At 34.4% G+C, this 27,884-nt stretch overlaps 4 protein-coding genes across 10 annotated transcripts; 1 reads left to right on the top strand and 3 right to left on the bottom strand.

Moving 5' to 3' along the window:
• Positions 1 to 9,101: 9,101 nt before the first annotated feature.
• LOC115708064 (uncharacterized) lies at positions 9,102 to 14,753 on the bottom strand. Its single transcript, XM_030636241.2, has 22 exons — positions 14,211 to 14,753; positions 13,722 to 13,801; positions 13,530 to 13,616; positions 13,383 to 13,433; positions 13,170 to 13,287; positions 12,996 to 13,052; positions 12,664 to 12,728; positions 12,394 to 12,477; positions 12,017 to 12,067; positions 11,829 to 11,891; positions 11,685 to 11,731; positions 11,302 to 11,371; positions 11,149 to 11,211; positions 10,898 to 10,987; positions 10,770 to 10,808; positions 10,485 to 10,634; positions 10,295 to 10,375; positions 10,112 to 10,197; positions 9,944 to 9,992; positions 9,770 to 9,850; positions 9,575 to 9,668; positions 9,102 to 9,414 (listed from the first exon to the last, which is right to left on the bottom strand). The coding sequence occupies exons 1-22, from the start codon at positions 14,326 to 14,328 to the stop codon at positions 9,350 to 9,352; spliced, it is 1,689 nt and encodes a 562-aa protein (XP_030492101.1). The 5' UTR covers positions 14,329 to 14,753; the 3' UTR covers positions 9,102 to 9,349.
• A 4,078-nt stretch (positions 14,754 to 18,831) lies between these two features.
• On the top strand, positions 18,832 to 20,191 carry LOC115708082 (uncharacterized). Its single transcript, XM_030636265.2, has 2 exons — positions 18,832 to 19,219; positions 19,312 to 20,191. The coding sequence occupies exons 1-2, from the start codon at positions 18,993 to 18,995 to the stop codon at positions 19,946 to 19,948; spliced, it is 864 nt and encodes a 287-aa protein (XP_030492125.1). The 5' UTR covers positions 18,832 to 18,992; the 3' UTR covers positions 19,949 to 20,191.
• Positions 20,152 to 22,743, bottom strand: LOC115708073 (phosphoribosylformylglycinamidine cyclo-ligase, chloroplastic). The gene is made up of 8 exons (XM_030636253.2): positions 22,252 to 22,743; positions 21,937 to 22,031; positions 21,752 to 21,853; positions 21,609 to 21,668; positions 21,190 to 21,362; positions 20,981 to 21,083; positions 20,718 to 20,876; positions 20,152 to 20,556 (listed from the first exon to the last, which is right to left on the bottom strand). Exons 1-8 carry the CDS (start codon positions 22,604 to 22,606, stop codon positions 20,383 to 20,385), a joined length of 1,221 nt encoding a protein of 406 aa, XP_030492113.1. The 5' UTR covers positions 22,607 to 22,743; the 3' UTR covers positions 20,152 to 20,382.
• Positions 22,744 to 23,375: 632 nt separating this feature from the next.
• Positions 23,376 to 27,680, bottom strand: LOC115708088 (L10-interacting MYB domain-containing protein). Of its 7 annotated transcripts, none has more exons than XM_061106808.1 (6): positions 27,107 to 27,680; positions 26,235 to 26,363; positions 25,316 to 25,761; positions 25,116 to 25,209; positions 24,325 to 24,836; positions 23,376 to 24,187 (listed from the first exon to the last, which is right to left on the bottom strand). In XM_061106808.1, exons 3-6 carry the CDS (start codon positions 25,649 to 25,651, stop codon positions 23,690 to 23,692), a joined length of 1,440 nt encoding a protein of 479 aa, XP_060962791.1. In that variant the 5' UTR covers positions 25,652 to 25,761; positions 26,235 to 26,363; positions 27,107 to 27,680; the 3' UTR covers positions 23,376 to 23,689. The 7 variants fall into 7 exon arrangements, with proteins under 7 accessions (XP_060962791.1, XP_030492177.1, XP_060962792.1 ...); XM_030636317.2 differs by having other exon boundaries at positions 25,316 to 25,660; XM_061106809.1 differs by having other exon boundaries at positions 26,291 to 26,363.
• Positions 27,681 to 27,884: the final 204 nt, after the last annotated feature.

Raw genomic sequence — 27,884 nt, 5'->3', positions numbered from 1 at the left:
TACTTATAGACTCCGTTTGACACAATTTTTAAAAAAAAACTAAAAGTTGTGATAAAAAAGTATTTAATAAACAGTTCAAAAACAACTTATTAAAGAATTTATAGAGAAACTATAGTTAAAGACTAAAATTATTAAAGAATTTATAGAGAAACTATAGTTAAAGACTAAAACTATACAACCTAACTTTTAAAAAATGGTTAAAAAAACTCTATAATAAATATATTAAAATTAAAAATATATATTTACTTATTTATTATATATTAAAAATTTTAAAATAAAAAAAAAATTATAATAAAATAAAGAATATTTAAATATCTTATTTTTTTATTAAGCTTTTTTCAGTTTTAACCAAAAAAAAATAACAATATTACAAAAATACTTCCAGCTGGCCAAATAAACAAATATACAGCCCAAATAAAAAAATTACACAAATACCACTTACACACACCTTAAACCCAGAATCCATGCTTCCTTGGTAACTATCGTGCAACCATTGCGCAACTACGCAGCCACCCAGCGCAACCAAAACAAAAATTCAACCAGAAAGAGAACCACCATTAATTTCGGCGACTTCACCTGAGAAGACGATCAGAATCAATCAAAACAGGGGATGTTTTAAATTCATAAAAAAGTGTAGAAAAATTACTACGAAACTAAAATTCAACCGGAAATCCAGTTTAATTTGCATAAAACTAATGTCCTGACTTCAATTTTTAGATCCATGAAAGGCAGATCTCAAAAAGTTGAACTGGAGTTCCCAAACAATCCAACTCAAGTATAATCCAAAAAAAATTACATCAATACTATAGTAAAATGTTTATCCTTCCGTATTTTTGTTGTTTTCTAAATTTCTAATGATGAATTTGTTCATATTAAATCATAAAGAGACATGTAGATAGAGTTACGTACGTGGAAATACTGTTCTGATTTTTAATGTTTCACAACAGTTGCATTACAGTTGTATAAATATTTTGCTAACAGTTATTTCGTCTGATTGATTCCTTCGTCTGATGCAATCTTCGGCCAACCACCCAAAAACTTTCATCTAATTCAAACCTTCGTCTGATGCAATCCTAGACAACCACATAGCAACCACCCTTCAACCATCGTCTGATTAAAACTTTTGTCTAACCACGCAACAACTACCCTGCAACTATCATCTGATTGTGTAAGTGATAGTGTAAGTGGTATTTTGGTAATTAAAATCACATAAAAAGTATAAATATTATCTTTACCTTATGGAAGTATTTTTATAAATAAAATGTCAATTTATATTTTCTATGTAAAAAATTCATTTTTTATTTTGTCTTAAAAATGTTTTACATTTTATATTTTTAATATTAACATTCTACATCAACCTGGAGAATTTTATATATTTGAGTTTCTACTTTTTTTTTACATGTGATAAAAATATAATTTAAAATTATTATAATTTATTTTTATCAAATGCATATTAAAAATTTATAAAACTAAAAAATTTATATAGCATAAGTTTTTATATAACAAATTAAATTATAACATTATCATTATAATAGAATCTTAACAACTAACATCACTTTAATATTTATAATTTACCAAACACTCTGCTCATTTTTTCCACAGTTCTATTGCAGTTATTTTTTTTTCACAACACGGCTACAATTGTTTATTCCCACAACACAGTTGTGCCAAACTAGCTCATAGTGCATCACATTAGTATGGTATATGGGCATCTTAAAATGCCTAATCCAAAATTTGTGTGGAAGTGTGTTTTCTAATCGCAAGAGCTTCTTAAGTCTACGGTTCGTTGGGCAATAGGTTATAGTGTGAAGGTTGATATTTTTCATCAACCATGCCTTTTGGATGATGTGTGTCATTTTGTTACTTCAGATGCCCAAGATTTGGTCGGTCTGTTAGGAATATTTTACGAGGATCTAGATTTACTAAGAAGTATGTTGAATTAACATCCTAAATATGAATTCTCTAAAATAATGAAATTAAACACATAACGGTTTAAGAAAACCTTACATTGATTGCAGCGGAATATAATGACTCCTTCCGTTCAAGATCTCTAGCCCTTGATTTCTTTCTGTAATAACTTTAGACTATACAATCAAAAGTGACATAATTCGAGATCCCAAAAATATTTTACAAAATAGTACAACTCTTTTCACTAGCTGTCCTAAGCGGCAAAATTAGAGTTACAAAAGTACATCGCTGGTAGACCCCAACTCGCTTGGTCTAATGTGGCCCAAACATGTACAAGCACTGCCAAGCTCTCGCACTCATGGCTGATCAGAGACAGATTTACCAGTTCCTGCATAGTAGAACACCCGTGAGCCAAGCCCAGCAAGACAGTAAAAATATAAATAATCGTAATTAACATATCACATATACAATAATGCCATTTCACATTTGTCTATTTAGCATAGACCAACGTGTTACGCTCACACGCCTATTTATGTCTATGTGGCATAAACCTACGTGTTATGCTCATACGTGTAAATACAATAAGGCCTTAGAACGGTTCATCTCGGTTCTAATTACCGAGTCCAACCTGATTATGCCTTGAACGCATAACCCTTATTTTCAAAATATATACAACATGGCATAACATTTACAATTTAGTAGGGTAATAACCATAGGACCATAAACTGCTCACTTTAAGGTAATAACCCTAATCCCAGTTTTTAATTACTCACAAATATCACATTCAATATAAGCGACACCGCGCATAACTCTACGTGCTAACTACTGTCTTACCTGATGTCCCGCAAACGTGGAGATTCCAAATCCCCGGGTGCTCCTGACCAAGTACCGGTAATCCTAATCATAATTTCTACGATTCACAAGTATAGGGTTAATCCCTAAATCTACTTCCACAAAATATATAATTGGCATTCAAATTATAGATAATCACATAAAGCTCATAACAAGCTTTTCAACGATATATAAAACTCCCGAAACAGAGTCCAGATAACAAAGTTATGAATATTTGAAAATAACGAATCTGCCCAAAAACAAAGGGGCGGACCGCGACACTCCACATGGGGCCGCGGCACCTGGGTTCGAATCCTAAGCCACTAACAGTGGGCGGGCCGCAGCACCCAAGGAGCAGGGCCGCGACCTTGGGTTTAAAACCCAGGAAACCCCAAACTCAACTTCGAAAATACTTGCTCAAACACACCTACTTCATCCCAATCATGCATAAACCTCAAAATCATACTCCAAAGATTAATAGGTAATAAATCAGAGCATCAAAACATATATATCATGCTTAATCTACAGCCAACATTCATAAAAAAAAATTAGATTTACAACCTCAAAATAAGCTCCAAAACATTGAGCTAGAATTCCACATAACACCAACTCAACCATATGAGTAACAAGCTGAAATCACAAGCTTAAACTCCGAAGAATCCACTTCAATTTCAGCAACTAAGAATTCTCAATTTCACAATTTAAAACCCACACAAAGCAATAACTACCAATTCAAACACAACTATGTCTACAACATCATAATCAACTCCAATCTCACAAGCATGCAATTTAAGAACCTAGTCCATGGCTTCACATATATTTTTACTATAAAATTACAGCAATGAAACTAAAAATAAAAATGGTAGAAATACTAACTTAAACTCTTCCAAAAGCCAAACATAAAATTCTACAAATCAAACCAATTTCTCACAAATTATCAAGTGAAGGAAGAAGAATATAGTAAGAGGGAGAGGGTCGATTTTGGGGCTGAGCAAAACCAGAATTCTAATTCTAATATGCTAGAAATTGCATTTTGTTACAAATAACACAAATGTCAAAATAGCACAAATGCCCCTAGGGCCATATAACATACATATATACATTTAAGGGCAATCAAATCATCACTCACTCACACAATATCCAAATAATTTCACAATATTCAAATAACCATAAAATGCCAATATAAAATTCCGAAAGTGTATTAGTTCGGCCCGAAATACTCGATTGTGACTATACTTCGCTGACCTGTCAGAAAGCACCTGAAAATAGACACAACAAGTATACTATATAATAATATAGTCCATAAGCACACAATTTAAATTAAATTCACAATTTTACCCTTCTCGGATCATAATTACGTAAATGTCCCTAGCTCACCAACGGGGTCTTAACATGTCATTTATCAAATTAATTCACATATAATTAAATATATAATAATATAATTCCATAATAAACATACATTAACTAGTTAGGGATTGCTAATCCATTTCCTTTATCTTAGGGTATTACAATTACCCCCTCCTTATAGAAACTTTGTCCTGAAATTTACCTGAACAACTCCGGATATTTCTGCTGCGTATCTGTCTCGAGTTCCCAGGTTGCCTCTTCAACTTTACTGTTCCTCCATAATACTTTTACCAGTGCAATTGTCTTGTTTCTCAAGACGTTTTCTCTTTTATCAAGTAATTGCACCGGTTGTTCCTCATATGATAGATCTGGTTGTAGTTCCAATGCTTCATAACTCAGAATATGGGACGAGTTTGACACATACTTTCGAAGCATCGAAACCTAGAACACATCATGTACAGCTGCCAGTGTTGGGGGCATAGCCAACATCTCTCAAGGATTTCTAAAGGTCCGATGAACCTCAGGCTAAGCTTTCTTTTCTTACCAAAGCGTTTAATGCCTTTCATAGGTGATACTCGGAGAAATACCATGTCCCCGATCTGAAAATCAATGTTCCGTCGCTTTGGATCAGCATAACTCTTTTGTCTGCTCTGAGCTGTGAGCATTCGCGCTCTAATTTTATCAACTGCCTCACTTGTTCTCTGAACAGCCTCGGGACCTAGGAGCTTCCTTTCACCCACTTCATCCCAGTGAATAGGTGATCTGCACTTTCTTCCATATAAAAGTTCATAAGGAGCCATCCCGATTGTTGCCTGATAGTTGTTGTTGTACGAAAACTCGATCAAGGGAATGTACTTTACCTATGATCCTTCAAAGTCAAGCACACATGCCCGAAGCATGTCTTCTAGGATCTGAATAGTCCTCTCGGACTGTCCATCCGTCTGAGGATGAAATATTGTGCTGAATTTCAACTGAGTACCCATAGCTCGATGTAAACTCTCCCAAAATCTTGATGTGAACTTCGGATCTCTATCCGAAACAATGGACTTTAGGACACCATGAAGACAAACAATTTCTCTAACATATAACTCAGCATACTGATCAATGGAGATGTTCGTCCGAACAGGTAAGAAGTGCGCTGACTTTGTAAACCTATCAACTATGACCCACACAGAGTCGTATTGTCCCGTGGTCCTAGGCAATCCAACCACGAAGTCGATGGCAATGTCTTCCCATTTCCACTCTAGGATATTCAGTGGCTGCAGCAACCCTGCAGGCCTTTAGTGTTCAGCTTCACTTGTTGACAAGTTAAGCACTTAGCAACATACTTAGCAATATCATTCTTCATGCCTGGCCACCAGAACATGGCCTTGAGATCTTGATACATCTTCGTTGATCCTGGATAAACTGAGTAAGGAGTCATATGAGACTCATTCAAGATTTCTCTTTTAATATCATCATCCATAGTCACACAAACACGATTCAAAAATCGCAGCATTCCCGTATCATCCACTATAAAGTCACTAGTCTTCCCAGCCAAAACCATATCTCAAGATTTCACTAACTCTGGATCTTACAATTGTGCTTCTCTGATTTGCTCCAAAAGAGTAGATTGCAGGGTAATATTAGTCAATTGCCCCACAACTAACTAAATTTTAGCTCGGGTCATTTCATCTGCTAACTGTTGGGAGATCTGTTTCACTGTGTTTATCTGACTCTGGCTTTTTCTACTTAAGGCATCAGCAACAATGTTGGCCTTACCAGGGTGATAAAGGATCTCACAATCATAATCCTTCACCAACTCTAGCCAACGTCTCTGTCTCATGTTCAGGTCTCTCTGGTGAAGAAGTATTTCAGACTTTTATGATCAGTGTATATCTCACATTTCTCGCCATATAAGTAATGCCGTCAAATTTTTAGCGCAAATACTACTGCTGCGAGTTCTAGGTTGTGAGTAGGGTACCTCTGCTCATACTCCTTTAACTACCAAGAAGCATAAGCTATTACCTTTCCAGCTTGCATAAGAACATAGCCCAGACCCTGTCTCGAGACATCACAATAAACAATAAAATTTTCCTTATCTGACAGAAGAGTTAACACTGGAGCGGTAATCAAAGCGTTGCTTTAACTCCAGAAAACTTTTCTCACACCGATCAGTCTAAACAAACTTTAAGTTCTTTCGGGTCAGCTCCATTAAGGGTACAACAATCTTTGAGAACCCCTCAACGAACCAACGATAATACCCAGCTAAACCCAAAAAGCTTCTAACTTCAATAGTCGATTTTGGTGTTGGCCAATCCCGAACAGCTTCAATCTTGGTTGGATCAACTATGATCCCATCTTTATCCACTATATGCCCCAAGAAAGAGACACGAGATAACCAGAACTTACACTTTCTGAACTTAGCGTATAGCTTGTGGTCTCGTAACCGTTGCAACACCAATCTGAGATGTAACTCATGTTACTCTTTTGATTCAGAATAAACCAAGATGTCATCAATAAACACGATCACACATCTATCCAGGTAATCCTTTGAATACTCGATTCATGAGGTCCATGAACGCTGCTAGGGCATTGGTGAGTCTAAAAGACATCACTAGAAATTCATAATGTCCATACCGAGTACGAAACGCAATTTTTGGGATGTCTTCCTCTCAAATTCTCAGTTGATGATAACCTGAGCAAAGATCGATCTTAGAGAAGACCGTCTTCCCCTTCAGTTGATCAAAAAGATCGTCAATTCGAGGTAAAGGATACTTATTCTTAATGGTAAGCTTGTTCAACTTCCGGTAATCAATACACATTCGCAGAGACTTTTCTTTCTTCTTCAAAAATAATACCGGAGCACCCCAAGGAGAGTAACTCGGTCTAATGAATCCCAGATTCAGTAACTCCTATAATTGGATCTTTAACTCTTTCAATTCTGCTGGAGCCATTCGATACGGTGCTTTTGATACTGATTCTGCTCTCGAAACTAACTCAATTACAAATTCAATCTCTCGGGTAGGTGGCGATCACGGTAGATCTTCTAGAAAAATGTCAAGGAACTCACACACCAATCTTGTATTCTCATGTCTAGATGTCACAGGTTGGCTGGTATCCACTGCAGTGACTATGAATCCCAGACAACCTCTGCTCATCAGATCTTTAGCTTTCAAAAGTGTTATCCTTGGTATGTGTGTCCCTTGAACTTTACCCACAAACACTACTGGGTTAGCACTATCAAGCTCATACACAACCATCTTTCGCTTGCAGTCAATCGTTGTCCCATACTTAGACAGAAAATTCATTCCCAAGATTATGTCAAAATCAGAAGTTGTAACTCTATTAGATTGGCGGTTAACTCACAACCGTCAATCCAAAAGGACAAGGACCGAATCCACCTAGTGGAGGTCTCTCGAAGGTAATAGTGTACCAAATCCCGAAGCATATATATCACATGGTTTATGAAAACTTTTAATTACTCTACTCAACACGTAGGAATGAGTAGCTCCCGAGTCAAACAATATAGTATAGGAATAGCCATTTATAGATAACTAACCTGTCACCACTGACGGACTAGCATCTGCGTCAGCCTGAGTCATGGTAAAACGTCATCCCGAGTTCTGAGTAGTATTTTTCTTTGGCTCCTCCTTCTTGGCCTGAGGACAATCTCGGATAAAGTGGCCCACCATTCCACACTGGAAATAAGCCTTGGCTCGACATTCACCCTGATGGTGTTTCTTGCATTTCAGACACTCGGGATAAGATTGGAATGAAGATCCGCGGCCTTGACGGCCACCATTATTTCCCTGAAACTTTCTATTACCCCCTGATGTTCTGGAAGCATCAACTTTCCACTTGTGATCAGGGTTACCACCGTCGGTCCCCTTACTGATATTACCACTTACAGGAGGATTCGATGCCGTGGCAGAATCCTTTGCAGTCTGCTCCTTTGTTACATGTTGCTCAGCCTCCTCAGCAATTAAAGCCAGTTCAGTTCAACCACTTTCTTGTACAAAGTGTCATGGATAGTGGTAATCTTCAAGTCCCAATTGATTGTGGCATTCAGTCCTCTCACATACTTCTGTTTCCTGGTGAACTTTGTAGGCACCATATCACCAGCAAATTTGGACAACCAATCAAACTCCAGAGTGTATTCGGCCACATACATTTTCCCCTGAGTTAGTTTCACAAAGTCTTCCATATGTGAGGTCCTCACAGCGATGTTACAAAATTTTTCCTCAAACAGACTCTTGAACTCTTTCCAAGTCATCACACTAACATCCAAGTCTGCCCCACTATATCCCACCAAACACGGGCATGATCTTGTAACATAAAGGCAGTACATCTTACTCTCTATGTTCCCGTCACCCCCATATTATCAAGGATACGGGTGATTGTACTCATCCATTGTTCAGCTTTAAATATATCAGTACCTTCCAGAAAAGTTGGAGGTTGCAACTTCACAAACCGCTCAAACACTGAATCTCTATGCGGAAACATGAACCCCTGGTTACCCATCACTAGCACAAAAGTTAGTGGTAACACTTGCTCAACAGGGGCAGCCGGTGCCGGTTGCCTTAACCGACGCAATTCTTCCTCTTGATGAAGTATGATACCTCGCATTTCTTGAAACATTTGCTGCCAGTCGGCAGGCGAATTAGCATTGCCAACCCCCACATGGTGGAATGACTATTCCATTTTAAAAATGAAGGAAAGATCATTCCAATGTAACAAGAAAAAAAAACTTAATAATTTTTTTATACAATTTAAATTATATTTCATTACATTCCTAATCCTATTCCCATTCCCATTCCTATATTTTCATTCCTTCCAACCAAACGCTAAAATGGTCACTTGAGCCTGAAAATTAGAAATGGCTCTATTTTCATTTTGCTGGAAACTAACTTCTCCGCCCAATACCGAACTGTTGTGGGAATTAACATTTTAACTAATGATAACATATGCTAGAGTAGTAGAGTGGTTTACTATAAAAGGGTATAATAAATCAAATAAAAACATAGTCATAGTGGTTGTGTACAAAAGGTACCCATAAAAAACTATCATTTAATAAAGAAAAAGTTAAATAAATCTAACTTCTGTTAGTATCTGCTTTTTTTTTTTTTATGTATTTAACTTCAAACCAAAGGAGAAACATAAATAAATAAAAGCTTGAACAAGATAAATGAAAAAAACCACGGTCGACTTGGTGTCCTCCCTCCATTTTAAAAAATAAAAATAAAATTAAAATTAAAAAATTAAGACAGAAAAGAAAACGTAATCAGCTTCCATTTCCGTGTGTGTTAAGATACGTTTCCAACTTCCCTGATCCAGCCAATATAAGACCTACAGTAGAAATTTTCAATTGTTACATACAATGTAAGTGTTATAATACCATTGTTCTTAACTCAGCCATTTTCAGAAGAATCATAAGTGTTGAATTCATACAGATTGTAATGGTTGAAACTGTTTATGAGATATACAGTACTAGTTGTATGCAAAGTACCTAAGAATAGTGGGGAGGGTCTTGCCGGCCGCGATTTGAATTCTGGGTGAAACTGCACTCCAACATAGAATGGATGATTGGGAAGTTCCAAAATCTGCACATTTGATATTGGAACACGGCAATAAGAACAAAATCAGCTTCAACGTTTTCAAGTTCAAGTGGGTCATCCTTGAAACACGGCCATAAGAAACTCACCTCCATTCGCTTTCCACTTTCATCTTTCCCGACAAATTTTAGCCCAACTTCTTCAAGAATGCCAATGATTTCCGGATTTACCTACATCATGTAATAGCCAAACAATATATATTCTACAACAAAATATGCCTGCCAAATACACTTCAGCCAAATAAAGTCTTATTAAATAATAACCTCGTATCTGTGTCGATGTCGTTCATCCACATACTCCGAGTTATGGTACCTAAGAAATTTTCCCAACAGATGAAAAATAGCCATGTATTGTGCATGAATGGAATAGCCTGAGTGGTAATACAAACACACACACACATATATATACAGACATAAATGGTGAGCACATACAGCTTTGAAGTAATACAATCACGCGTCTGCAACAATGTTCTCCTAGATCCTAGTCTCATTGTGTTTCCTTTGTGTGTTGTTGAACCCTAATGTAGATAAACAATAATGAAATAACTAAGAAGCATTTAAACTTTACATATTTTATTTTCAGAAGAGCATGAGAAGCATCACAGTAATGTGTACCTCAGGCATAAAAATTACAACGTGGTGAGATGACTCTGAATCATCGAACTCCATGCTGTTTGCCCTTTCCATACCCAAAACCTAAGCAAGTCATTTTAAAAGTGCTACCTGTGATTCTTCTACTTTATCTTTTTTCCTTCAAATATATATAGAGGAGAGTGATGAGAGAGTGTACCAACACATCGCTTACCGTTCTAGCAAACTCAATCACAGATATCTGCATGCCCAAGCAAATCCCAAGATAAGGAACCTTGTTCTGCCTAGCATACTTTGCTGCCAATATCATGCCTTTCACACCACGATCACCAAAACCCCCAGGCACCAAGACGCATGCTGCATTCTGTACAAGGATAAAAGTTCTACACCTTTGATAATGAATTCAATCGCACTGATACTGCCACTCCAGATTCAGTATTTACGGGAAAAAGCCATGCAAAATGGTAAATTATTCAACAGAATAGTAAAAAGGCTTTACTTTAAGGGTCTCCCATGCACGGGCATGTACTTCTGGTGTCTGATGAAAAAAGAGAAATTAGTTTTAGGTAAGATAACTTTAACAGAGATATCCACTAATACTCAGACATTGCAGTTTCTATGCAATACCATTTCAGCACAATCATCTTCCAGATCAGAAGCTGCAATCCAGTCAATTGATGGCTTTAGAGAACAGGCAATGCAAGCATGAAGAAGGGCCTGCAGGCACAATTCAGCATTGTTAGTACACCCTGTCACTTAGCTTCTTTGGAATTGGAGACCTAGCTTATCAAAATCACTCAGAAAAAAGAAAAAATTATGTATTTATCAATAGGCTATAATAAAATTTACATAAAAACAGACAAATGCATATATAATACCTTCACAACAGACAGATATGAGTCTGTAAGACCAACATACTTCCCGACCAATGCAATCCTCACCTGAATGTTAAGAGAATATTATCACGTTGTGAACCGAAAAAAGAACTGTATCAAAAATCCACTACAAATTGGTAATTATTAAACACCAACCGAATCGGTGAGATTATCATAAGTCTCTGCCATCTTAGTCCAATCTCTTAAATCAGGTGGTGTAGCAATACTGAAATATGATTTTGTAATAAAGTTAATGCATGACATGTGTAGTATTGATTGATGATGCGTCTGATTCTATTAGTAGCATTACTAAATTACTATTTAATTGTATGATTTGTATATTAAATCATACTCCAGTCACCATTCCAGACATTGAAAAGAAAGAAGAAAACAAAATTAATGGTAACAGCCAAAGGTAGAAAGAAATAAAATCAAAAAACTAGAGTATTATACAGCTTACTGGCTATGCTTGACCAATTTGGAACAGATTCTAAAGTAATAATCTAATGTTCTATCTGGAGAAGATCAAAGAAATTTACCTGAGTAAGTTTAGTTGTCTAAGAATTGAGTTATGTGCGTTTTGATTCTGAACAAAAACCATAGAAAACATCAAACACAATAATTTTAACTAAAATAAACACATTTAAGTATAAGAAGAACGAAAGAAGCTTAACTAAACCCACCCTAAGCAAGAGAGGAACGTGCCAAATATTTGGAACATCATGGATATTGAGAATATTACCAGCCTGAAAAAAGACCACATGAACTTGTATATATCAAGTACTGAAGAAAACAAAGTAAGCTAATTTGCAATAGTATAACAATATTAATAGCAGTAACAATATAAAAATGATCTTCATTAGTAACTTACTGGAACATGGCAAAATTGAGAGAGTTTATCCTTGGTAGTTTCCAGTAGAGGCTGCATTTTGGTCCCCAGGAAGAAATTTTTATTCTCAGCATAAGAAAGTTGCATAAAAAAGATAAAATGCATGAAGACACCCAAACATATAAATTTCAAACAGTACTTCAAGCTCTATATAGTAAGAACATACAACCTGGCAGTATGGCACAGTCAGTAATACTATAATGACATAGAGGATACTTTGCCACATGTTTATGTAAATAGCTCAAATTTCTTAGCAAGGTATATAAGGATTTACACAATCTACATGACTAAAGTTGTCCTAATTTGTTTTCACATTTAAAGGTCAGTGGGTCCGAACTCCGAAGTAGGTGAAGAGATACCTGAGAAGAGCGGGATGCTAACAAATGAGGAGTCAAGCCTAATGCCCTGAGTTCCCGAACACTGTGTTGCGTAGGCTTTGTTTTCTGCAACAAAACAGATTATTTTCACCAGAAAAAATAAAATAAACATAAGGAACACTAAAAAAAAAACCAAGAAATACAATCTAGAACTCAAGCATTGTAAATCTACTCACTTTGATCAATAAATAAAAGTATATACTAAAATTCAATAGTAGACCTCAAATCTAATATAAAATTTAGCGTGCTTACTTGCTCTCCAACAACACCCAATACTGGTATGAGGCTCACATGAATGAGACAGAAGTTATCCTGGCCTGATAAGACAATTATTCCCACGTGAAAAGCAATTACAAAAATATTCAAGCGAAGGGAAAAAAATGTTAGGATATGGAGAAAAAATGACAAGAATAATAATTCAGTACTCTCAATTTCCATATGCAAATCGAACGCGCATATTTTTGTGAAAAATGACAAGTAGTAGAATGGCAAATGTTATCCCACAATTTGCAAAAAATGCCCAAACAGTAAGAAGCAACTTTCCTAAAACAAAAGAAAAAAAAAACATATTTTTGTGGTCTTACCAACAGAAAAGGACAGCTGACGCAGAGCCTCTATGAAGGGCATTGACTCAATGTCACCTGAGAAATGGAATAATACAGAGAAATTCTTTTACTAGTAAAAGAAAACATTAAGAAATGCATAAATTAGAAAACAAAGATAAAATATCAAACGTGTAACTGTTACCTAGTACTTACCCACGGTCCCTCCCAATTCTATAACACAAACATCTGCTGGTCCCTCTTTCCCATCTACTGGAATAACAGCAACGGATTCTATCCAATCCTTAATGGCATCAGTGATGTGTGGAACAACCTAGAATTCAGCCAAACATAAGAGGATCCCATACATTTTACTTTTTCTAAGCAAGCAAACAAGGAAACATGAATCCAGTGAATGAGTATCCTAACCTGAACAGTCTTCCCAAGATAATCGCCCCTACGTTCCTTCTCCAAGACAGACTGCTCAAAAACAGAGATATGTGATGGTTACTTGAAGCAAATTCAAAGTGAGGTCAAGTCAAGAGCATACATCTTCATTGATAAAGTATAGCATACCTTGTATATTTTCCCAGTGGTAATGTTGTTATCTCTTGTTAATGTCACATCTAGGAAACGTTCATAGTTTCCCAAGTCTAAATCAACCTGTCAAAACATTACCTTAAGTACTCAAAATTAACCCACATCTCACATCGTTGCAAAAGGGTAGCTCTCAATTTCATTTGCAAGCAAAAACAAGTACTGATATACCTCTCCACCATCATCAAGAACAAACACCTCCCCATGTTCAAACGGAGACATGGTACCAGCGTCCGTGTTCAAGTAAGGATCTGCAGATGTTCAAAGAAAATTCCCACCATTAAAATCACAAAATTACAGTTCAGAGATGATGCCTTACTCCCGAAATGATCACGGTCACACTATCTAGTATGCAAGTACCAAAATGCAAACATTCTAAGAGAACCCGAGTCTAGAAATTCAAACAATTTTCATCCCTTTCCTTGAGGAGGGAAAAAAAAAACAGAAAAGTAAAAACTTTGCATAAAAGCTCAAATATTTTCCTCCGTTTGTTCCTTGAATAACAGTGAATATAGAAATCCAATAAAAGACCACAATTAACAATTAACAGCAGATACCCATATTACCAAAAGGTATAATATAATCAAACCAAACATGGAACGGGAAAGCTAAGAAAGCGAAACAAAAAAAAAAAACAAGTAGCAAGGCAAAGCAAAGAACCAATTTTGATGGAAGTGACACGAAGGCCGCAGGCCTTGAGGAGGACGCCTATGCTGCTGGCAGTAACGCCTTTGCCGAGGCCACTGACCACGCCACCGGTGACCAAGACATACTTCATTGATTCCCAGGACCGAATGTAGCCAAAGCGTTTGTGTAAATGCCCGAATGAGCAGCAAACGTCCTATAAACACAAAATTCGTGTCCCGTAAACAATCATACGAATTAGAAAGTAAGAGAGAGACGTGACAGCTCTCAATGCGACACAAGGGCAAAGGGGTTGTATTGTTATTATAATTTTGTTTGGTGATATTAAATTTTTTTTTATATAAAGTTTTCGGATATAAAGTACAAGTTTTTTTAGTTTCGCAAGGAGTATTCATCTGATGAATTTATTTATAAGAAAAAAAGGTTATCAAATTTAGTAAAATAATAGATGAGAAAAAAAGAGAACATAAATTAGAAGTTAGAACCCAAGACTCATAAGTTATTTCGCTACCAAAAAAAAAAAGAACAAAACAAAATATATTGGAGGTGCTTCTGTGGGGGTCATGGGATTGAATCATGTAACACTTCTTTCATAAAAAAATCTGTTAGGTTGGATGATATTTTGTGATTAATCTAACTCATTAATATTCTTAAAAATTAAATAAAGGATATTCTTCCAAAAGCTAGAAAATATGTTTTTTTTTTTTTTTTTAACGCGGTGATCAAAATCACACATGATTAAACAAAGCAGCAATCCACAATCGGCGGAGACACCTCCTCGAACCAGGATAGCTCATCGTCTAACCGAAGGGCATGCTTTGCCAAACCATGTGTTGTAGAATTCTTATCTCGAACCACATGGGACAAAACTGCCCCCGGAAATTTAGACAATCAAGCTATGTCTTCAGAACAGCACCACATCATATTGAAAAAACACCTTCCCATTATTAATAATTTTCTCTAGAGCTAGCGAAACTGAAAAAATAATGCAACACCAAACCAAAATACAGTTATATTAAAATGACAATTTTCAAAATAAAAAATTAAAAATTAAAAATAAATATACAAACTAAGAAAATAGCACGCAACTCATATCACTAGCTCAACAATACTAAAAAATAAAAAACAATAAAATTACTAAGAATAACTAGCCAAAGGTATTACCTTTTGGCTTGTAACAACATACTAACACCTAAATATAAATTGTTGAAAATCAAAATCAAAAAATTATATATAAAATTAAAGTTATGAGTAAATTTCCTATTCTTGTAGGCCCTCCGAAAAATAACCTGTTGAAAGTGAAAAGGTCGTTGAAGTAGAAATCATGAGCACAAAAGAAATTACTTCTCTTGCCAATTGAGCATACCACAAAACTACTCTAAACAAATAGGAACAAACCATAAAAAGCACATAAGAAAAAAGTATTGTAAATTCATATGAATTAAAGTAAAAAAATATTAACTAAATTTATTAATTGATTTATAAATAAATTGAAAAATAATTAATATAAAAATATACATAAATAAATCAATTACAAATATAATTAATTATGTAAATGTTCTAAATAAATACCCAAAAATCACAAAAAAAAAATCACCTTTCAAAACTATAAACTTGTAAAAACCAAACTTAGAAAAAATTATATACTTAAATTATTGTTATTATAATTAAAATTGCTAATTGGCTGTCAATAATATAAAGAATTTTAAAAGAAATAAATAATAAAATATAAATAATAAAATTGACTTAAAATTATTTAAGATTTTAAAAAAAAGTGAATGAAATTAATACAATTACAAAGACATAATTGACGCACAAATCAACCTGTCAATTACTAAATATAAAAAATCTAATTGATAACAAAAGAATAATTTAATGTAAAATCATTTGAAATGAGTACAAATTTTAATAAAATAAAATATAAAAGGTAATTACTTAGCTTAATTTTTTCCACCATTTAATTCTATCACATGCTTGGTCTTAAAAATAATAGTTTTTTTAAAAAAAATATATATATCTTTATATATATACAAATTGATTATTTTTTCCTTATATAAAATAGAATTAATAAAACAATCCTATACGATCAACTAAAATATACTAATTAAATAAATTAAGTTTTGGGATAAATTAAATTTTGGGATAATAAAAAAAGTTATGAATAAATAGTAATAAATTAAATTAAATATATAATTAATAAATAATTATTCCAATAAACTTACAAGTAACTCACACATATACTATAACAAAACAGATCCAACCTTCAGCTCATACATGGCCATTCCAAATCCAAAATTTTCTCAACATTAAAATTAAAATTTCCTAAATTAAATTAAATATATAATTAATAAATAATTAGAAAATATGTTTTGAATAGTAAAGAATTAAAAATTATTAAGGTGCCGTTTGGTAACACTTTTGTTTTTTAATTTTTTAATCACAAAATGAAAGTAAAATTTTTGCTTTTAAAAAAATTATTTTTAAAACAAAAATGCGTTCTGTAATCACTTTTGTTTTTCAATTTTAAAAACAGAAAACAAAAGTGTGTTCTGTAAAGTTCATTCTCATTTTTATTTTTGATTTTATTTAAGTCGGGTCAAGATCTGGGGTTGGATTCTGGTTCGGGTCAGAAGCCGAGTTCAGCTCCAAGGCCGTGAGGAAGGAATTTGGGTCCGGGTCTGGTTGTAATCCAAATAATTGATTAAGAAAAAAAAAAAAAACTGTTTAAAAAAATTTTGGAAGTGATTTTTTTTTGTTTTTAAAATTTTGATTTCTAATTATAAAATTGAAAAGTAAAAACAGTTTTATAGAACATTTTTTTGAAAAATATTTTCACTTTTTCACTTTTAAAAACAGAAAACTGATTAAAAAAATGTTACCAAACGCTACCTAAATTAATGTGATCATATTAGTTTTACATTTCTGCTCACAAGGAGGAACATTCAAATTTAAATCCTCCTCTCTCAAATGTCAAGAAATACTAGACTAGTCGATTTTCTGTAATTTTTTTGTTCTGTATGAATTTCATTTCCAAAAAAAAAAAAACCAAAAAATATTCAATTACTTTTTTTTTTCCTGAAAACAATGCGGTTACATTATTTACTATGCTTTTCCGATTGTTCTTAACAAACCATTTACAAATCAATGACTTCAATTTTTTATTTAGGGTGCGTTTGGAAAGTCATAATGTAATTGGATTTGTGTGTAATTGAAAGTAATTACACCATTTGACATATTTGTCTGACCATGTAATTAAACTGTAACTGTGTAATTGAAAGTAATTGAGGGGTTCTAATTAAACTCTCCAATTCCCATGAGAATTGAATGTAATTACAGTGTGTAATTACTAAAAACTTTCCATATTAAACATTAACTACTAAAAAATATTATTTTCCCATGTAATTACTAACTATTTTACCAAACAAGATTATCATACCTAGTAATTATCCTACCTAGTAATTACACGGTTACTTCCAAACACACCCTTAATTATTTTGTTAGATTTCTTTTACAATTAAAATAATTTTGTTAGACTTAATTCGACAATAAATAATGTGTAGAATGATTTTTTTTATCAGAACTTAAGAGTGTGGTATAATCGTAAAAGATAATATTTTAATTAATGTAATGAATTTAGTAGGAGAATTATCTCATATACTATTTTTTAAGGAATAATTACATAAGACACTATTTTTTGTAAAATATTTACATTTTTACGTTTAAAGAATGTTTTTTTTTACATTTTTATGGTTTTCCAAAAAATAACACGAAAATAACATAAAATCAACAAGAAAACAACATAAAAGTAACATGAAAATAACATCAAAATAACAACAAAAAAACAACAAAAAATAACATACATATAACAAAAAATTAACAACAAATGAACAAAATTTCAACATAAAAAGACCGTATTTTATGTAAATAAAATCAAAAAAATCGTAAAAATGTTTAAAATTTCGTGAAACCGTATTTTTGTTGTTTTTTTGTTGTTTTTGTGCATTTGTGAAATTAACCCATTTTTTAACTTTTTTTTTTTTTAATTTACGGTTTAAGTTTCTAAAGTGGTTGCAGCGCTAGTTGCAATAGGAGTTTCTATACGATTTTTTATTGCACTTTAGATTGCAGCGCTAGTTGCAATTGAGGTTTCTATGTAGAATTTCGTAAAAATGCAAAAAAATGCAAAAAAACAAAAAAACAAAAAAACAAAAAAAACTATTTTGAGGTGTAAAAATGAAAAATGCCCTTTAGTGATGAGTATTTATAATTTTATAATTCTCCAAATAATTAAATTAAAAAATGTAAAATGTGATACTAAACAAACAACCTTTTCACTTTTCAATAACCTGTGCATATAGTTACACTTGGTCCATTAAGCGTTGCCTCAATCGAATACCATTGCGTGTTATGTATTATTCTCTTGGACTTGAGACCTCATATTTACTCACAAGCACATTCTCTCAGCCATAAGAAAGATTATCCCAAAGAATCTCTCTTCTCACTCTTTTGTACGTTTGAAAAATAAATAATAGCATTAAAAGAAAAAAGAACACTTATCAGTGATACCTGTCCTCAATCGAATAACATAAAGAAAAAGAAACTTGGTCTGGTCTCCCATGGAAACGACATGTTAGTGATTTGGGCCTTGGGGTTGCACAAGGGGCCCATTTTCTGGCCCAGCTATAGACAATGACGGCTGGTTGACTAGCCGTTACAACTTAGCTGTAGTAGCTTATAACACATCTCCATGTTTCAAGCTTACCAATTTTTCGAAAGATAACCGTTGAGGATAGAAAAATGACAGAAAGCCGAAGGAAAAGCGTGTGCATACTTTCATGGGCTGATGAGGTTGAGAAAGAAGAAGAAGAAGAAGCTCAAGCTGACCTCCTCTGTCAAACAAAAACTCAGAAACCAAACCCTTTTGGGTCTGCAAGGCCTAGAGAAGTTGTGCTCAAGGAGAGAGGGATTGATTGGAGAGTTATTGACCATGGTCAAGGTCTACTCCAACTACCATTCTCTGACAGGTACTTCTCTCACTTCTTTGTTTTGAATACTTGTTTTTACTGAGCTTATGTAAATGAAAACATACTAAGATCTTGAATGTGTGGTTTGGCAGCATCAAAAAACATTCTAATGGGAAACCTCGACGTGAAATTGTTTCGAATATGGCATTTTGTGGGGTGACAAGGAACCCGGAACAGGTTTTGGTTTTGGCCCCACCAGTTCCTGTGAGTCACTGTAATCAGATTCCTATTAGATGCCCAACAGGAAATGGCATCCTCAAATGGGTAGAGAAGCCCTGCATTTCTCCTAACATTTGCCGAGGAAGTTCAAATAGATATGAACCAGAAAAGGAGAACATGGGTCATGAACACAGGCTGCAAAGGGACCATTGCGCTAAGAGCTCCGACTCCAGAACTCACAAGGGTCCTTTCCTAAATGGGAAAATAGGGGAACATGGAAGTAAAGCCAAACTAGGCCAAGAGAAAAGGCGAAGGAGATGGAGCAATGTAGCATCCATAAAAGATGGAACAACTAGCATTAAAGAGCTCTGTGACAGCAGTGTGCCAAGGTGTGTTCCTGCAGGTATTGAGCTTAAGAAGTTGAAAATGTCCAATACACCAGATAGGACAATGGACGATCTCCAAAGCTTCCACGTAGTTGCTGGTGAAAGTGGCCAAGGTAGGGTTGGTCGCCATAGAATGAGGAGGAACCCCAAAAAAAATGACAGTTTGATTAGAGCATTGAATTAATAAAGTTCAGTGATTATTTGTAGTATTGATGCGTTATAAGCTAGTTTGATGTCTTGTAAAACATTTTATTTTAGGGGACACTAACAAGTCATTTGATTCAGAAATGTAATTTAATTAAAAATTCTTTATTTGCACTATCTTATGCGGATATTTTTAAAATCAATTGTCTAACTTAATCAGTAATCTGTTATAAGAGTTCAATCTTTGATCAACCAAATCCTTTTTTCTTATTTTAAATCCAGTTTACTGTTATTAACTTTACATCCATCTCATCTCTACCAATACAGTTGACGCATAATTTGACGCCCAAGTTAAGGGGACAACAGAGCAAATAAAAATACAAATCTTCAAAATTTCTGTGTTGAAGTTGCAAGAAAATGGTGAGCTGCATCATACTATTATCTCAGCTCCATAAAGTGACAGCTTTCCAGCAGTCAAGAGTAACTCACTCCTTCACCCTTTACCACTTCTCCTATGCGATAAGCCTTGTATGCTCCATTGGCAGTTTCCTCGAGAATTCTGTGGGATGCTTCTGGAGTCACAACTAAAACCATCCCAATGCCCATGTTGAAAGTTCGCCTCATCTCGCCATCTTCTACTCTTCCCGCCTTGTGCAAGAAATTTGAAGTAAAAATACATAAGTTAATTTTAAGACTTTCAGAAATAATGTGAACAGCATAAACCATGGGAATTGCTAGTTGTTTTTTCTTTCTTTTTGTCACTTAAGCCTCCACAAAGAGACAGACACAAAATCAATATATCTGCTTACCTCTTGGATCCATTTGAAAACAGCAGGAATCTCCCAAGAATCCATGTCAATAACAGCACCAAGGCCTTTCGGAAACACTCGTGGTATGTTGTCAGTAAACCCACCACCTGTGACATGTGCTATCCCCTTTACACCTCCTTTGCTAATCAAATCAAGTACCTGTTTTATTTATTAAAAAGGAAATTGACGGTAAAAACAGGGTAGAAAGTATTGTAGAAACGTATAAAAACAGAGGACAGTGTGAAGGGGAGGTGAACCTAAACCTGCTTAACGTATATCACAGTTGGTGCCATCAAAGCTTCGCCTAATGTTACACCTTCCCCAGGAAGTTTGTCCTTCAAAGACAATCCACTATGAGCCAGAACCCTATGTTCACATACAACCAGAAATTTCATCACATAAATGGGAATGTGAATTACGTATCTGACAACATTGGAAACCTCGCAGTATAAGTTCCTTAAAAATTGCCAACCTTCTTACAAGAGAGAAACCGTTGGAATGAACTCCGCTAGAAGGCAAGCCGATGAGTACGTCTCCAGCCACAATGCTTTTTCCATCTATAACTGAATCTTTGTTTACAATACCAACCGCAAAACCACTAAGATCATACTCACCATTAGCGTAGAAATCTGGCATCTCTGCAGTCTGAAAAACAAATAAATTAACTCAGACCAGCTAAAGAGACTAGCACTACTTTTTGTGCATGAACAGAAATACTGAAACTACTATGGTAACTAAAGTTTGAATTTTCAGAGCAAGTGAAATAAACATAACGCTATTTCACTATCGCTTAATGTCAGTAGTATTAGTAATAATATTTCCTTGTCAAACAAATAAGAAAGTACAATTTGTTTGAAACAAAGAAACTGTCATGAAAATCATTTAAATTACCTCTCCACCTAGAAGAGCACAGTCTGATTGTTGGCAACCATCAACAATGCCTTTTATAACCTTTAACAAAATTAAAATCAAAGTATTAGGATTCTTATCCGTAAGTAGTAACCAAACAAGCTATGACGAAATTTGGTATTTACCTTTTCAGCAAGATCAACATCAAGGCGACTTGTAGCAAAGTAATCAAGAAAAAATAACGGCTTCGCCCCAGAAGTAACAATGTCATTAACACTCATTGCAACCTGAAGTTAAAGCGAATTAGCAAAAACCAACTAGCAATGAGCAGTGACATAAGGATGTTAAAGTGACTCATTTCAAAATTTACCAGATCAATCCCAATGGTATCATGTATACCAGTTTCAAATGCAAGCTTAAGTTTAGTTCCCACACCATCAGTACCAGCAACGAGATACTTATCACCTGTTTATAAACCAACCCACAGAACTAAAATTAGAGAACAGTCTAAATTAGAGGATTACAAAAGAGAACCGAAGTTGCAGTCGATTCAGAATTAAATATATATATATATACATATAAAAAGAAGACTAAAATCAATTTATATATATAAAGAGCTTCGTGCGAAAAGTCATCAAAACAATAAGTTTAATGAGAAGTTACCAAAACCCAGTAAAAACCATACCAAGAGGATAGAGACCGCCGAAGCCTCCAATCCCAGGAGCCATCTTAGCGATTCTCCGAACAAGTTCCGACCCAGCATCGATATCAACACCAGCGTCCTTATATGTAAGACCAACACCAGTATCACCACTCTCACTCTTCGACATAGAAATTATGCCTCCTCTGCTCTTCAAAGCTTCACCTGCCGTAACTCTTTTAACTTCCATTGAAGGATTCGACAACTTATTGAAGAAAGACACAGACGGCAATCGGCATACGAAACGCCGGTTCCGGTCGATTCTCTGAGAAGACGGTCCATTCGAAGCAGCCAAGGACCTAGAAAGCTCTGTAGTTGAGTTCAAGCTTGTGGTGGCCATGGCTATGGCTATGGACCAAGAGCGATAAAGTGAGAGTTTAGCCGAGAATGACGGGAAAGCTGTAGCAAAGAAGGCGGGAATAGACACAAAGCTAGGGCTTAACACACTGTCACTCACTCAACCTTCTTTTCATTATCCATTTGGGCCTTGTATTGGGCCAGCCTATTTCTTAAAGAGAAAATTACACACTTGTTGGCTTTTATGTGTGAAATCTCCCTCCAAAATCCAAATCTCAAAACTTTACCAGATAAGTTGAGAAATATTTTTTATTTATTTATGAATTAATTAATTTATTATATTTTATTAAAATGTATCTATTTTTATAAATTAGTTGTGCAATATACCATCACTATCTACCTAATTTTATCACATATAAGTGAGTATATCTTAATTAAAATAAAAACAAAAGTAAAAATTAAAAAAAAATAAAGTGAATATACAAAATTTAATCCATTTGGAGGATTAAAAAGATAAATTAAATATATCAAATACTAAAATTATTTTTAAAAAGATAATAAATATTTATACTAAAAATAAGATTATGGTAATTTTATCTTTCCAACTTGAGTTACTGTCTTCTCCTTCTATCCTAAACTCTTCCTTTATCTTACTTTCCATCTATCCTAATCTCTCACCTTCTTGCCAAAAAAAAATAACCTTAATCTTCGATTTTTTTTTTGTGGCACTGTGTACACCTACCTCTATATATGTGGCATATGACATATTTTAAGTTTTAGTATCACGTGTGCATTAGTTTGACTTACTGATATATTGACATAAATAGGTAAAAACATCAATGAAATGCATATTATGCACAATTCAGCTGAGTCTCATACTATCTTCAAGTGTGTCTTGGCTTATTGATAAAAAACTATACTCTTTATTATTACTAGTTGAACTAATCATTTGAATCACTTCAACAAATAATGTAGATATATATAGATACAAGCTTCTTTCATATCTGCCTCTCTATCTCTCTACGATGTGAATTCTTTCATTTTCCTTTTCTTGAACACGACACCCTAATTCACCTGAGTAGCCCATCCACCAAAACAAAAGTCGACTACAGCACAAATAAAATGGCTATGCTTGCGGTCTCAGTTTTCTTAACAACCACTTTTTACGTAACTTAACATCTAAGGCCATAAAAGTTTTGGCCTTTTTCTCATCCTCTATCAAATCACACGCATCCAACACAAGCTCTTCATCCATATCCGGCAAAGCTTGCACTGCTTCAATCACGTTCTCTATTGGGATGGAGTAGTTCTCTTCAGTTTTCTTATTATCTGACAGAGAAGAAACTGCAGTAGCCATCTCACGAAAAGCACTAGCCATTCCATCATCTTTTTCCCGAAATCTTTTTGATTGAGGAAGGGAAGACCAGTTCTCTAGTTGACGCTTGTTCTTAAATTCACTGTTTGAAACTGATGTAGCTGGAGACCTAGTATCTTGATCATTTTGTTGCTCCAACCCTTGCCCAGAAGAGCTCTCTTTTTCATCAGAACATGGATCGCATATCACACACAAATCTTTATAATAAGGTACAGGCCTGGTCATGAACTGTCTAGCATCTGTATGATCCTGCATATTATCATTTCAGACACTCTTAATACATTTTCATTGTTTTGCCAATCTATACTGCATTCTTTTTCGTACAAATATATATTTTGCATTGACACGTGAAATTTAATAAGAGGGAACCAAATGATAATACATACTTTGATATAATCTTGCCAGACACAGTCATCAGCAGTCACCATTTGGCGCGTCTCATCCCAAACAAAACCATCCAAATCAAGTAGATTCTTGATCACATTAAATTGCCTTCTCAAAGTCTTGTACCGATTTTTAAGAACATCCATGTCATAGCTAATCCCAAACTTCGAATTGAACAACGCAATCATCTCCATCCATGCTTGTTTCCGAAATACGCCATCAATCCTGCTGCCTTTCTGCACCTGTTCTAACATGAGGTCAATGAAATACCGGTCCATAGGCGGCTGCCAATAAGTTCTTGTTCGATTACTTAATGTGGTTCCTCTCGAGCTCGCCATAGCCTGTTGTGGAGCTTCAAGTTCAGCATCTTTCTCGGATATAGTTATTCCATAATCTTCATCAATCATGATATCATGAAGCGCCAGTGTGTCCCCATCCCCAACTTCACTTGGCTGTGTAACTTCAATAGCTACTTTACCACTTGAAAGCAAGGATCCCTCAGGCACATTCTTACCTAATTATCCATCATCAAACAACTCATTCTCGTTTCTAGCCTAAGTCATCTATTATTACTTGTAAAAAAAAAATAATAACTGCATAAAAGAAAGAGCAAAGAAGAAAGAGAGGAAAGAAAATTGACGTTTAACTATTGCTATTCAATATCAGTACAGATGAACAGCTCTAGCCTCTATATAAAGGTTCTAGTAACGGAAAGTAACATCTTGAGTAACAACGACAAACTACAGCTCAAGTTAAGAATCTCCCAACTGATATATAATGACATTTTGATTACCTGTTGGCTCAGGGAATGCATCTCTGTATATCCTACACAAATCACTGTAATATGGAATGGTTTTTATTCTAAAGGAACGAGCATCTGGGTGTGCCTGCAATGCAATGCCGACTCATATAGTCTCTACAATTTTTTAAGATAAGGGAATACAATCATTAATAAAAAAAAAAGTAGGATGGTTTAAAGTTAGTTATGTGGACCTTAATATATTCATCCCAATCATTGTTTTCAGCAGTAACCATTTGGCGAGTTTCATCCCAATTAAAGCCTCTCTGGTCAAGGAGATTCTTAACAGCCTTATACAGATTCCTCAACGTTTTATGCCTATTCTTAAGAACATCTTTCTCATACTGAAACTTAAACTTTGAATTAAACAACAAAGCCATGTGCTTCCAGGCTCGTTTGCTGAACAAATGGTCATCAAATTTATTTCCTTTGTTGACTTGTTCCAACATGAGATCAATGAAATACCGATCCATTTCAGGGGTCCAAACTGTTCTTAGTCGATCACTACCACTACGGGAACGAACACCCATCACTTCGTTCTATCAAACCATCAGAAAAACACAGGGCTTGATTGGTTGGTGATTTGAACACGGTAATTTTAAAAAAATATGATTCTGAAATGAAAATCTGAATTCGGTAACTGAAAAAATAAATATAAATTAGTATGTCATCTATTATTTTGTAATCATTGAAAATATGAGAGTATCTGATTCTGCATAATATTTTATCCACTGATTTGTAATCAACTCCAACACGGGAACCAAAAAACAGAAGCCTTCAACAATATAAGAATCGTCAGGGCACAAGAGAAAGGCTTATTTATTATAAAAAGAAAATGACACCGCAGGAGAATATGCTTCAAACTTTTAGCCTTGAATTAAACTGTCTTGCGGAGTTTGTTCAAAACAAAAGAAAAAGAAAATAGGAAACATTGGCACTTGAATGATAGCACTCTACATTTATATCTTAACAAAAATTTAGACAAGGTTTGTTAAAAACACAACAATGACATAACTAGGACCAAACACGGCAGCAAATGAATATTTTACACCAGTATTAACAATAATCATATAAGCTTTCGCATTTATATACATATATATGAACATAACTTACATCAAAAAGGCTCGAGAGATAAACACACCAACATAGTCGAGCATGAAATCATATACCTTCTTAGGTTCTTTTTGACCCTCTAGCCCTTTCTTGTCATTGCTCTTTCTTATGAACTTAATGTAGCACCGCCTATAAAGCAGGCACAAATGTAAAATGATAACATAAATGCAGCTCACTTTATATACACAACATATAAATTTTTACATCCACCACATGAAAGCAACCATAGTTCACTAATCAACACTATTCCAAAAAACATACCAAAGTGGTGTACTTGAAGACAATTCAATAAACAACAGTTAAAGATTTGTTTTGTAGCATCATCATTATTTACAGCCATGTGTGCCTCCACATACTGTTTACTGTTCTTAGTTATACAACCTTTTAATAACAAAAAAGTGTTGGTATTTCTGGTAGAAATTTAATTAAATGCTAAAACAATAATCAAGTAATATACTATAATACAGATAGAAAAAGAAGCATAATACAGAAGACCAATTTAACAGATGACACAAATAATTCATTTTCATAACTAAAGCAGGGGGCTTTTCATTTCACACACAAGAGTCAGATATGAATCACAATAATTAATCATAAACACTCCATCGATGAACAACTGCCACAAACCCAGATCTAACAAAGAAAAAAAGAAATAGTTCGAAATTTCAGCAAACATAAATGCATGAAAAGAGATTGAGACATTTCTACAAAACACATACATAGCATAATAGAATAAACGCAAACATCAAAAGAAAATCACAACCACAACATATGAAATCAAATAGAGAGAGATGGAGATTTTAGCACATTCATAAATATAAAACGAATAATGATAATCGAATAGCAAAATCAAGTAATAGAAATTACAATACCTGTTTCAGTTTTAGGAACATATCGGAGTGGGGGATTTCCGCCTAAGCAAATGTAGAGAACCTCGGAAACGACACTCCAAGCTTCGAATCAGGACAAGCAAGTAGAAGGAGATAATAGTGTGAGGTAAGAAAGAAGGCGTATTTCACGAGTGGTAGAGAGAATCGGAAGAATAGGCTTTGAATAAAGTTTCAGAAACTCTGAACACGTGAATTAAGATACCCATTTGATTATTACTTTATTTTCTCCATCCATGCACGTTGAAAATCTAAAACAAAGAGAACCCAGAGAGAGTAATGGACTTATAATCAACGAAGAAGCTCGTATCAGGACAAACTATGTATGACAACGACGAGAAACAACAGGGAGGGAGAAGTTCTTTTCAAATATTTAAATAAAATGAAATTAAAAAACGAACCTTTAATGCGAACAGGGAAGATCTGAAATTGGGTTATGAACTTATGGTGTACTGCGATTTCTGCAAGTTCCGGGATAAGCTTTTCTAGGATAAGGTGAGCACTGCTCCGTCAGCACACTACCCTAACCCTAATAACCTATCAAAATTTGTTTGGAAACAACAACTTTTTTAGTATAGTAGGAGATAGATGGCCCAATTTTCTTGTTCGATAAATTTGATTTATTTCTTAATCAAAAAAAAAAAAAAATTGATTTATTTATGTAATGTTCAATTTTTTTTGGAAGAATTATGTAATGTTTAATTGGTTACACTTTTTACAGCAAATAATCTCAAATTATAGTATTATATAAGTAAATCTCATT

Source organism: Cannabis sativa, chromosome X (genome assembly GCF_029168945.1).
Source record: "Cannabis sativa cultivar Pink pepper isolate KNU-18-1 chromosome X, ASM2916894v1, whole genome shotgun sequence".
Lineage (NCBI taxonomy): Eukaryota > Viridiplantae > Streptophyta > Magnoliopsida > Rosales > Cannabaceae > Cannabis > Cannabis sativa.
This window is presented reverse-complemented; position numbering and strand designations above follow the sequence as displayed.

Coding starts and splice junctions, on each gene's coding strand:
- LOC115708064 (XM_030636241.2), bottom strand. CDS start 14,328: ATGAAGTATGTCTTGGTCACCGGTGGCGTGGTCAGTGGCCTCGGCAAA. Junction 11,892..12,016: donor CTCAATTTTGCCATGTTCCA/GTAAGTTACTAA, acceptor GTCTTTTTTCAG/GCTGGTAATATTCTCAATAT. Junction 9,415..9,574: donor ACCCTCCCCACTATTCTTAG/GTACTTTGCATA, acceptor TTTCTACTGTAG/GTCTTATATTGGCTGGATCA.
- LOC115708082 (XM_030636265.2), top strand. CDS start 18,993: ATGACAGAAAGCCGAAGGAAAAGCGTGTGCATACTTTCATGGGCTGAT. Junction 19,220..19,311: donor CAACTACCATTCTCTGACAG/GTACTTCTCTCA, acceptor GTGGTTTGGCAG/CATCAAAAAACATTCTAATG.
- LOC115708073 (XM_030636253.2), bottom strand. CDS start 22,606: ATGGCCACCACAAGCTTGAACTCAACTACAGAGCTTTCTAGGTCCTTG. Junction 21,854..21,936: donor ATACCATTGGGATTGATCTG/GTAAATTTTGAA, acceptor CTTTAACTTCAG/GTTGCAATGAGTGTTAATGA. Junction 20,557..20,717: donor TTTTCAAATGGATCCAAGAG/GTAAGCAGATAT, acceptor TTCTTGCACAAG/GCGGGAAGAGTAGAAGATGG.
- LOC115708088 (XM_030636285.2), bottom strand. CDS start 27,127: ATGTTCCTAAAACTGAAACAG. Junction 25,661..27,106: donor TGTTCCTAAAACTGAAACAG/GTATTGTAATTT, acceptor ATGGTTTGATAG/AACGAAGTGATGGGTGTTCG. Junction 25,210..25,315: donor ATTGGGATGAATATATTAAG/GTCCACATAACT, acceptor ATTGCATTGCAG/GCACACCCAGATGCTCGTTC.